Below are 11,726 nucleotides of genomic sequence, written 5' to 3'. Positions count from 1 at the left end.
AATTTACTACAGTATACAGATAGAATGATCATCTACTTGTGTTTATTTATCCAAATATTTCAATGGAATGTTCTTATGGATTTCCAGGTAGTTCTTACAGTATTTCCTTCTTTCAAAATAAGGCTATCCTAAGGATTGTAGCAGAAGATAAGCAGATGAGTAAAGACTTAGGGAGAGAGGTGGCTAAAGGGCACAGGGAGGGAAGCGTTACCAGAAAGGGTCACCCTCCATCTTAATTCTGGCTGTAACAGTAAAGATCTTGCCCTGAACCAGCACTGAGAGCATTAAAAGAAGAAATTTTCCACAGTGACCTAATGAGGGCGGTTCCTAAGTCTGGTGGTATAGAGGCTGCAAAATGATGCTTCTCCTGGAAGGTATGGTTATCAAGCTATCTTGAGAGTTTAGGGGGTGAAGAAATCACTTTAGAATTCATATAGAAGATGAGCATTAAACTGGGCTTAAAAGAATGAGTTGTGCCTGATAAGCAAAGGAGAGCACTGGAAAGGGGGAAGGACATGAGAAAAAGTGTATAAACCTCACTGATACTCCATGGCTAAATATAACAGACATTGATTATTACACTTCCCAAGTCAGGACGTGGGAGGTGGGCTGGGCTGAGTTTGCTCATACCTCTGTGGTCCCTGGGGTCTCTACTTTAGTCTGGGCTTTCCTGGGGGCATGTAGGCTGAGGCAATTCTGCTCTGAGTGTATCTTGTTTTCCTCCTGGACCAGTAGGCTGACCTGGAACATCCTTCACAGGGTGATGGTAGAAGCAGATGAAGGCAAGCAGAAACACTTACGGCGGCTCAGGGCTGAGAACTGGCACAGCATCACTCCTTCCTCTTTCTAGTGCCCAAAGCAAGTTAGATGACTGAACTCTGGTGCTGGGGGGTCCTACAGAGTTACATGGCAAATCTCATGGATACAGGGAAGGGTGAAGAATTGAGATTGTTAACGCAAACCCATTAGAAAAAAGTAGAGTGGTGGTAATGAGGAATAGTTTGCGCAGAGAACTGTGCTCTCAAAGACTCTCGTGATTGGAAAAGCCCACCCATAAGTTCTCCTGTGGCCACCCTGCTGTGGGCCAGTCTAGCTTCCATAGCAACATCTCAGGTGCGAGGAGTTTACTACTTCCTGGGACAGATTATTCAGACTGGATGATCTGTAAGAACTTCTGTCTGGGACCTAATGCCTTTTTTGTTTCCTCTCTTTGATCCTGGTTCTGCTGTGTAGTTTTTTGGTCCTGGAACCATTCACACAATTGAGGACAGTGCACTGGTCCAGTGGTTCTGGCTTATCACTCCTTGAGCAAGCCAGCAGCGGGTGTATCTGCACAAAGTGGAGCAGGACCATCACCCCCACAGTGGAATGCTGGAGTTCTACTAACCTGGCAGACATACCTGATACCTTCCCTTTCCTCATCCTCCATATTCAGCCCCAGGTCAAGTCCTGTGGGTTTTACCAACTCCCTCTTCCTCTCTTCCTCTCCACTGCCACCTCCTTCATGTAAGCTGCCGTCATCTCTTGCCCGGACTATTGCAGGAGTCTCTTCAGAGCACTCACCTCACTCCCTAAACCACTTTTCACAGTAATCTCTTTACAATGCAAATATGCTAATGTCACCCACTGCTAAAAATGTTTCCCCTTCAGGTACATCTTGTTCCATACTCTGCACTCTAGCCTCAGCCTCAGTGATCGTCTTTCAGGACCCCCAACTACTCCTCATTCCATTCATTGCTTCTGTCCCTCCAGGCTTCAGCTCATCTGTCACTTGTTCAGGGAGCCCTCCCTGATCTCCTTGACAAGGTCAGATCTCTCAGTTACAAGCTCCTTTAGCACCAGAGAGCTCTCTTTTATGGCATAAACCAGAATTTCCAACTTCTATTCATTTCTGTGATTACTTAACTAGAATCTGCCTCCCCCACTATTCCATAATGGTGGGCTGGTACACTGGCTATGGGTGTGGGGTTGATGTGTAGCCTTTGTAGATTCCTGGGGTATAAGTACAACCACCACAGCAGACTTCAAGCTCTCAATTATGGCTTGCAAAATCCCTGAAAACTTAATAACTGGCTCTCATGAGCTTGTATGACCTGGCTTCAGCATACTCCCAGGGCAGGCTTTCTATCTGGTTTTGCACCCTCATAACCAATAAAGTGTCTGAAGATAATTGAAGATCCGTAAGTATTTGGAGAATGAATGAATGAGCAATGCTGAAGTTTAAATGAGCCTTCAGGACAGCTATTTCCAGAAGATTAAAGACATTGACTACTTGCCCCAAGAAAGGAATAAGAAAGTCATGACATTTCTGTTCTTTGAAGACTAGAAGTCTTTAACATTCTTTAACAGAAATGTCTATATCAGGCACAAATCTAAGTACTTTACAAATACTAACCCATTTAATCTTCATAACAATGAAAGGCAAATACTATTAGTACTCTCATTCTGCAGATAAGGAAACTGGAGCTCAGAGTAATGTGCCAAATTGGCAGACCTGGGCTTTGACCCAGGAAGTGTGACCGTCCAGCCCATGTTCCTAACCACTACCCTGTGCTACATCAGGACCAGCTCTGGAGAGGATCCGGGGTCCATATTTCCATCTTGCTCCAACCTAAGTACATCTACCCAGGAACATGGGTGTGTGCACTTCAAGTCACTGCCACTCAAGAAATAACAAAATGGAAAAGGTCCAGAAATCAGGCTCTGAAATGTTGGGAGAGATATGGGTTCTTCTGCATAAGGACAGAGGAAAAAGAATTAAGTGTCTTCCAGAGCCATGATACAACCATGGGGAAAGAATTTAAACATTTATTTACCAAATTCTAGTAAGAGGATATGGACTTGGTCAACTTCCATAAAAGGAAACATTAAAACCTGAGAGGTGAGTTTGGGACATTAGTGTACGTACAATGTTCTTTTCTGTATATAGTCTCACTTTACCTCCAAGACCACCCTGGGAGATGAGGAAAATCAAGCTCATTTTGGTAAGCTAAGGACACCAAAGCTCAGAAGTTAGGGGACATACCCAAGGCCACATAACCACCTATGAGCAAAACTGAGCCCAGTCTGTGCCAGAGGATGGCCAGATCCAGCCCTCTTATGCTGTTCAGTTACTTCCCTAGCAAGTCTCACAAAATTATAGCTGCTCAGAGGAAGTCAATTCCTGGAGCTAATTATGCTGCGGAGCATTATAAAGTGAAATGTAATTAGATTCAAAGGAGGTTTACACAGATTCTGGGGTGACAGCCTAATATTGCAGTAAGTATTGGGTCTGTGTCTCTTTTTTTTTTTTAAGATTTTATTTATTTATTTGACAGAGAGAGAGAGCAGGAACACAAGCAGAGGGAGTAGGAGAGGGAGAAGCAGGCCTCCCGCAGAGCAGGGAGCCTGATGCGGGCCTTGATCCCAGGACCCTGGGATCATGACCTGAGCCGAAGGCAGACGCTTAACTGACTGAGCCACCCAGGCACCCCTGTGTCTCTAACTTTTGATGTAGTTGTTCATCTAACAGTAGGACTCCTAGGCACTATGTGCCTACTGTGTGCAGGGACTGTCAAGGTCAAACATGAGTTCCTTCCTTTATTGCCCATTCTATGTGCAATAAGGGTATTGAGGATCACACCCCCTCTCCCCCGAATGAATGTACTAATACGGAGTTTTTGTGTGGGATAGACATGGCATCCGTTTAGAAGGAAAGGCTGGGACAATCAGATTGTGGGGTAATTTTGAATGCCAAGATAAGCAATTTGATTTCATCCTGTAGGTAAAGGAAGGCCAATGAAGACTTTTAAGCAAAGGAATGACATCACCATTATCATCACAATAAAAATAATAGCTACTATTCATAGAGTACCTATTGCTTTCAAAGCTTTCAGCCCTCAAACCCTCACACCATCCCATAAGGTCAGAACTAGTATCAACCCCACTTGGCAGAGGAGGGAGCCTGAGGACGGAGATAACATAGCTCCTAAGGGGCAGAGCCTGGATGTGACCCCACACCTATCTGAATTCAGTTTATTCTTATCCTAAACACTCTGCAGGATCTTGGCTTTTGGGACATACCCTGCACAGCACATGGGGACCGAAGTGTGGGAGCCATCAGTGTTTCTTTGGGTGGCTAAAGGCATGAAAGAGACAAAATTTAAGAGGAGAGAAAGAAAGAGCAGAGAAGCAGGGAGAGAAACAGCTGCTGAGGCAGGCAGTGTTAAGGAAAGCATGCAAATGTGAATTTTAAGACAGAAAGAAGGGGACAATGGTACAGAAAGTTCCCTAGAGGTCAGGCAGGATGAGGATGGACAAGGAACTGTAAGATTTGCCAAATGAAGAGGGTTTCAGGGACTTCACAGACGGCACTTTCAGAGGGATGGTGGGGGTGGGCGCCAGATTGCTGTGGGCTGAGGAGTGAGTGGGAGGTGAAGACAGGGCCAGCAGCATGTAAACTTACTCTTTCAAGAAATATGATACTGAGGGGGAAGGGAGGAAGAAGGCCTGAAATGGGAAGATGGTGGCAGGAATGGTTTTCAAGGGGGGTGAAGGTTGGGAGAGACTTGAGCAGTTGTAAGCCAGAATGAAAGCAGAGGCTGAAGGCTACCAGATGGGGAGTTTCTCTTGCAGAGAGCCCCAGGAGGAGCTCCAAGGGATGGATGGAGAACACAGTAGGTGGCATTAGTGAGAGATCCTGTGGTTGGGGTTCTCCAGAGCTGTGAAATGGCTGAGGTGGATCTGACTATCTCTGTGGCCCCTTGCAGATCTAATTTTCTTTCTCTTTTCTTCTTCCTCCCTTCCTCCCTCCCTCTTTCTCTCTTGCCATAATATTTACCGAACACCTACTATGTGCTAGGTCTTGTGCTAAGCTCTGTGGCTATTATAATGAATGAGACAGTGTATATCATCCTTACAATTGAGTGGTGTGATAGATATTAAACAAGAGGATGCACAAATATGTACATTGTGTAACTACACATTGTATGATAATGTTAAAAAATGCTAATGTTCACTGAGTTCTTCTAATGTACTAAGTACTTTATAAGCATTTTCTCATTAAGTCCACACACACACACACACACACACACACACCATAAGAAAGGCATTATTGATATTTCCTTTTGCAGATCAGGAAAACTAAGGCACAGGGGTCAGATGACTTCACACAACTCAGGTGGAACATGAGATTCAACTTATATTTGCCTATCTTCAGACAGATGCTAAGCTGCCACACTGTCCTGATTCCTTGTGTTTAGAACAGTGAGCACCAGGATGAACAAGTTCTGGAGGTGTACCCATGCTAGGGGAGCTCACAAACCTTGAGAACTGGGAAGAAATCAAGAGTTCATTTACTCCCTTTTCCCTCCAGGTGTGGTCCCTGAACCAGCAGCATCCACAGCACCTGGGGTTTGTTAGAACCACAGAAGCTCCAGCCCAGCCAGACCCACAAGATCAGGATCTGCAGGTGCTTGGTATGTACCTTAAAGTTGGGACAAGCCTGGTCTGGAGCCCACTTCTCCTATTAGAGATAGGCATTCTAGGCCCAAGCTTTTGGAGGTTACAGAGAGTGGTGGAACTTGAGGGACTGGTGTCAGGAGCCCAACTTAGGCCAGAATGGGCGCTTCCACTCTTGTCCTGAGGCCAGTGGGTAGGAGAACAGGAAGGAAAGATGCGCAAGGTGCTCGGCGCGCGCAAGGTGCTCGGCGCGCGCAAGGTGCTCGGCGCGCGCAAGGTGCTCGCGGGTTCCGGGGCCCTGCCGGGCTGAGGCGGCGTGGGCGCCCTGAGGGCCGGGCTGCTGCGCGGCGTCCCCGTCCCCGCGCTGGCCCGGCCCGGCCCCTCAGCTCCACCCCCTGCCTCCCCCTCCCGCCCGCTCGCGCCTCCTGAAAAGCCAGCCCGCCCGGGGCGGCGGCGCAGAGCCGGGCCCGGCGCACGAGGCAGCCAGCGCGGCCATGACGGCGGAGAAGGCGCTGCCTCTGGGCAATGGGAAGGCTGCCGAGGAGGCGCGGGAGTCTGAGGCGCTGGGAGGCGGCGGCGGCGGGGGCGCGGCGCCCGCGCGCGATCCGCGCGACAAGCGCGACAAGGCGGTCCACGAACGCGGCCACTGGAACAACAAGGTGGAGTTCGTGCTGAGCGTGGCTGGGGAGATCATCGGGCTGGGCAACGTGTGGCGCTTCCCTTACCTGTGCTACAAGAACGGAGGAGGTGAGGCTGCACGCGCGACGTGAGGGAGAACGGGGAGGGGAAAGCAGCCCGGTGGGGGCGGGGAGCAAGGGGGTGAGCGCGCGACCCCTCCCGCGCCTGCGTGTAGCGGGACCCTCGGGCGGGGCGGGGGGGCGGGGAGAATGCCCGCAGTGGGCCACCTGGCGCCGGAGCTTTACCCACACTCGGCTAGGCTCGCCTATCCCAGGGCGCATGTGCACGCGCCTCTTCGCACCTGAATGTGCCGCCTGCTAGCACGCGGGGACTTGACAGCCAGGTGTGTTCTCTGGCAGCGTGAGGTGGAGGCCTAGGCTAGCAGCCCTTGCTTTTCGTACCTGCATTACTGTTAGGGGCACGAAACAAATCCTTTGATCCTCAGCTTTCCTAACTGGAAACCAGCATGAAGAAAAGGGACTCTGATCATGATCTGAGTAGGCTCAGGTTTTGAGCGCTTACTGAAATGCCAGTCTCCGTAACAAGCTTTACCTACATCATCTCATTTCATCCTTAAAGTCATCTTTGCGGGCATTGGTATACCCATTTTGCAGATGAGGATACAAAGGGTCAAAGAAATAACCCCGTAAGAGGTAAAGATGGGATTCTGCCACCAAGACCTTGTTTTAAACTGGGATTGGACTGACAACAGGGAAAACTTTTAGGTGGGGCATTGTTTGATTTCCTGCCCAGTCTTTCATTGGCCCTTAAGGCCTTCACTAGGCCCCCTTTCTGGCCCATCTGGTGGAAACATTGGCACCAAGCAGTTTCTTTCACTGGTCTCAGTCACCCACGACAAATAGCAACAATACTGATTTGATGTTTAGGAGATGCTTAGAGGTTGTGGAGCAGGGGACATGGAAAGGAAGGTGATGAGACAGTCGTTCCTAGTGACATGTCCAAGTCAGTTTGGTGGAGATGCTGCAGTGAATGCTCAAATCTTTCAGCTCAAGGACTCTAGGAACCTCCACCTGTCATATTAGCAGGACAGATGGCAGGTGCATGGCAAGGGACCTTGTGATACCTTCTTGGGTGGCACAGCTTCTCTAAGGAAAAGCCTGTGTCTATGTATTCCTTTCTCTCTTTGCTGTGCCCCTGCTCCTCCAGCAGATCCCCAGATCCCAGTGAAGGTGGCTCAGAAGTTGGCTGGCAGGGACCACACTGTTAGGTTGCATGGAGCAGGACTTCCTGTGCGAGCAGTTGCAGGGAGAACGAGAAGGGTACTGCTTGGCCCGGGCCCTTTCTTTGGAGACATTCATCCTGAAGGCACAGGCTGCTCCAAGCCTGCTCTGCACTGGTAATGAAGTGGCCGCCGGTGTTGGTGGCTTGGCACGAGGGAGAGTGGGAGTGGCCTTGGAGACCCGGAACGTGACCTTTGGCCTCAGCTGTGAGTTCTGCCTCTATGCAGAGTCAGCCTTTATTAGCTGCCGTATCTTCTTAGAAACCTGTGGAAACACTTTAGGGTAGTCCCAGGCAAAAACTGTTTTAACATCCTTTTTTAATATAGGAAATTGTTATGCCAAAACCAAATGCGTGCCTAAAAGGAGAAAACAGAATAAGTTGGGTTAATTAGAAATTCTGCACAGATTAAAAAAAAAAAAAGTTGTAGTGAGTAAAGTTTAAAAATTAGTCTTTTTTTTTTCTCTGTAACTTGCCAAGAGTCTCTACTGGGTACACAGATATCCTGATTTAATTGAGCTAGTTATCTTAAGCGTTACTAGCTTTGTGAATACATAGACTAAAAGCCTTTCAGAAAGTGCCATCTGTTAGGTTCTAAAGGGTTCACAGGTAAACTACAATGTATTAGAGAACCTACTGCAGCTTGTTGTAAACACTTAGATTTATATTCAGCAAACAGACCCTCTTGTCCCTTCTTACACACTTTTTCCTTCTGATATAGTTGAGGTATCTGATTATCAACTGCTTGCCTTTTAAAAAATACCTACACAGTTCTATCCATAGATCCCAACAATAGTTTAACGTATTTCTTTCCCAATGTGAAACTTTAAAAAAAAAAAGTATCTTGCTCAAAAAAGCTAATACCCTTTCAAAATCTGGTCCTACTATCAGGATTGATCAAAATTGTTGTTATTTTAAGGTTAGAGCAACTTCATTTAGCAAAAAGCAGTTTCAGTTAAAGCTTCATTTGTGAGATCAGATGGTGGGGAAAGCATGTGTTTTCAGGCTTTGTTATTAGATGGGTGAGGGAGAATGAGGGATTTGGAAAAAATCCCTTTCTGGTTATAATAGCTTATGTTCACCTCAGTTATTTAATTTGTTTCACAGAAAGGCCCAGGCAATGGGTATTGTGTGTATCAAGATAGGAGCACTAAAGCTTGTGGTGGTCTTTTCTCAGACTGATTCAAAGTCAGCCTTTCTGAATAGATAGATTCTTGCTGCAAACCCCTTATAACTCAGCCCCATACCTGACCCTCATGTGCTGGGGCCTGATACTGCTTCTTGCACATCTCCTGGAGAATGCTTCTCTTAATGAAAACATTTTTTTATAGATTACTTCCAAAGTAAATAAGGAGGGGTCCCCCTCACCTAGCCTGTTGAGGTTACTTTAGAATACAAAAGGACAATGTAAATGTTCAGAAAGGGAATGGATTTAACCTATGCTGGAGGGTGAAATATATAAATTGTAGAATCAAGGAAAGAAAACACTTTCACATTATCGGGATGCCTGGGTGGCTCAGTCGGTTAAGCGTCTGCCTTTGGCTCAGGTCGTGATCCCGGGGTCCTGGGATCAAGTTCCACATCGGGCTCCTTGCTCAGCAAGGGGCCTGCTTCTCCCTTTGCCTGCCTCTGTCTCTCTGATAAATAAATAAAATCTTTAAAAAAAATATTTAAAAAATAAAATAAAAAAACACTTTTACATTATCATCTTAGATGTACATTTCTGTGAGAAGAGTGGTACAGATACTGAGTTTTAAAGCCCCATTTTACAGATGAAGAAGTTGAGGCTGGGAGATGTGAGGTAGATGTACAGACAGCACGGACCCAGAGCCATGTTTTCTGACTGTGGTCCTCAAGGTGTGGACTTGACTTAAGCTCAGAGAGCATGTCTCACACATAGTAGGTGCTTATTAAAGATTTCTTGTGTCAAACTTGAAATAGTAGAGGCAATTTTAACCTCATTCCCTTACTTTGCATCCTTGTAGGGGCGTTCCTGATTCCCTACGTGGTGTTTTTTATTTGCTGTGGAATTCCTGTTTTTTTCTTGGAAACAGCTCTGGGACAATTCACTAGTGAAGGTGGCATTACATGTTGGAGGAAAGTTTGCCCTTTATTTGAAGGTAAGCATTGAGTTAGAAAATGAAATGGTGCCTGGGTGATGTCAGGCTGTGAAAAGTAGCTGATACTGTTTTAACAAGGTGGAGAGAGACGCAAATCATTCCCTTTGTTCTTTCAGGCATTGGCTACGCAACACAGGTGATCGAGGCCCATCTAAATGTATACTACATCATCATCCTGGCATGGGCCATTTTCTACCTGAGCAACTGCTTCACTACTGAGCTCCCCTGGGCTACCTGTGGGCATGAGTGGAACACAGGTATGGCCCCCAGGGAGGGTCTCCCTGCTGGTCCTGCTGGGGGGCCTGGCATTGGGGGTATGCCTTTATCCTGGAGATCAATCCTGGCCTTTGGCCTCTTGACCTGAGTTGAGATTCCACTGAAATTGGAGGTCAGTTCTGCACTGGGTCTGGTTGCATTCTGTGGGTTGCAGCCCTGAGCCTGAGCTGAGCCCTGGCCCAGGAATTGGCATGGGTAGAAGAATGGTGATGTGTTTTCCTCACTTGGCCAAATATAGAGACTGAACCCTTTGCAGGAAGGTATGAGGGGTTCAGGCTCCATTTCCAGCCCTGCCTCTCGGTATCAGATTTTCCTCTGTAAAATGAAGGGGTTAGGCTAGATCAAGGGTTGCAAACCAGGGGCCTACAGACAAACTAGGTTTTAGATCAGTGATCAGTGAATTTCAAAAATGTATTTGGTTGCCAAAATTTAAAAACCAGAAGACCTCACATGAAAATCCAGTCCAGCTTCTCTTGAAAAATTAAAAGAGCAATCTGGCAACAGCAGACCCACATTTCCACATTCTTGCTTGGCAGCAGTGCTGGGGCTAATAAGCAGTTGTCTTTGGATAAGGCCTCTGTCCTCAAGCTGGCCACAGTCTCTACCCAGCCCACATTACTTATTTACTTTACCTGTCTAACCCAGGTAGATATTTGAATTTACCACTCTCCCACTCCCTTGAGTGGATGACTTTTTAGATTACTTTGGATTCTAATGTGCTGTTTGCTTTTCAATTTGTCCATCCTATCAAGATTGAGTCTTATAATCCAGGGAAGGCAAATAAACATGGGCAATTCCTATCCATGATGGCCATGCTCAGAGCAGACATCACTAATCGATTGTAGACCTCCTTCCTTTATGAGTCTAGTCTTGGCCTCAGAACCCTTCTCAGCAGTGCTCTAGGCAGCCCCTGCCTTTTGACTGGAGTCGGCACACATGCTTTAAGCTATTCACCATCTGTGTTATAACCTGTGGTTAGGTTGTCCCTGGAAGTGGCCTGTCATCCTGAAGGCTGAGATATAGTAAGACTGGGTAGAACATTGGTTACCAGCAGAAGGAACAGTAGCAATTAGGCCTATAAAGTGCTGTGAAGTAGCTTCTAGTCCTGCATGACTTTATCTTGCTCCCACCCATTGCATTTTGTGGAGGTCTCACTGTCTCTCTTGAGGGCCCTAGTTCTTAACCTTTCTTTGGCCAGGGACTTCATAGAGATTTTTATCAAATTAAAATTCAAGGGTATGCTCTTGGAGGCCTGTGAGTCCTCCATGATAATTTAATTGTGTGTGTTTATTTTGAGGACACTCTAAAAATACGCACATGTGGATTCTGTGCACAACCATCTTATAACTGAGGACAGTCAGGAGATTTCAGTGCCTGACTGTGTGTGTTTACAACTTAAGATGTGTTCTTGATAAATAGGATGATGGTGGCCAATGGAGAAGAGCGGAGAGATTTAATTTATAAATGGTGCTTTGGTACTAAGTGAAGTCCAGCTAAGAATGTAGCAAACTGTAAGAATGAAGATATTGTGAAAGTGTGACCAGAAAAAAATGGTAGAATTGAATCTCCAGTAGCCAGTGGAAGAATAGGCAAGCTGAACTCAATAGACCCTGCCTCCTCCCTGTTGATTCCATTTTTCTGTTGGGAAATCCATTTAACTTCACAAAATGGCATTATCCTACACATCCATTTTATGCTATCAATTTGAATTATCTTCTGTAGTTGATATTTAATGTATAAACTTAATTCTGGTTTTATAGTTGTATGAATACTATAATACTATAATCACTCATTTATTTGTACATAATTAAATGTCATTTTAATAAAAATGCCTTGTCAATGTTGGATGTCTGAGAAATTTTTTTACTCCAGAAAAAAAAAGAGAAACCTTGTTTTATAGACTGATCAAAATTAAGGGCTCCTCTCCCTGGAAAAAGGCACAAGGGCACCTATAATCTCAGGTTTTCAGACTCC

At 46.2% G+C, this 11,726-nt stretch overlaps 1 protein-coding gene across 1 annotated transcript in view; it reads left to right on the top strand.

The window, feature by feature from the left end:
* The first annotated feature begins 5,884 nt into the window (after positions 1–5,884).
* The window catches only part of SLC6A11 (solute carrier family 6 member 11), a 126,711-nt gene continuing 120,869 nt past the window's right edge, over positions 5,885–11,726 (top strand). Inside the window, exons 1-3 of the mRNA XM_036079875.2 lie at positions 5,885–6,186; positions 9,342–9,476; positions 9,593–9,733. Coding sequence (XP_035935768.1) covers positions 5,934–6,186; positions 9,342–9,476; positions 9,593–9,733 — 529 coding nt within the window. The 5' untranslated portion in view covers positions 5,885–5,933. The remainder of the gene's footprint in view (positions 6,187–9,341; positions 9,477–9,592; positions 9,734–11,726) is intronic.

The sequence above is a fragment of the Halichoerus grypus genome, chromosome 1 (genome assembly GCF_964656455.1).
Source record: "Halichoerus grypus chromosome 1, mHalGry1.hap1.1, whole genome shotgun sequence".
Classification (NCBI taxonomy): domain Eukaryota; kingdom Metazoa; phylum Chordata; class Mammalia; order Carnivora; family Phocidae; genus Halichoerus; species Halichoerus grypus.
The sequence above is the reverse complement of the archived record's forward strand: the minus strand, read 5'-3'. Positions and strand labels throughout refer to the sequence as shown.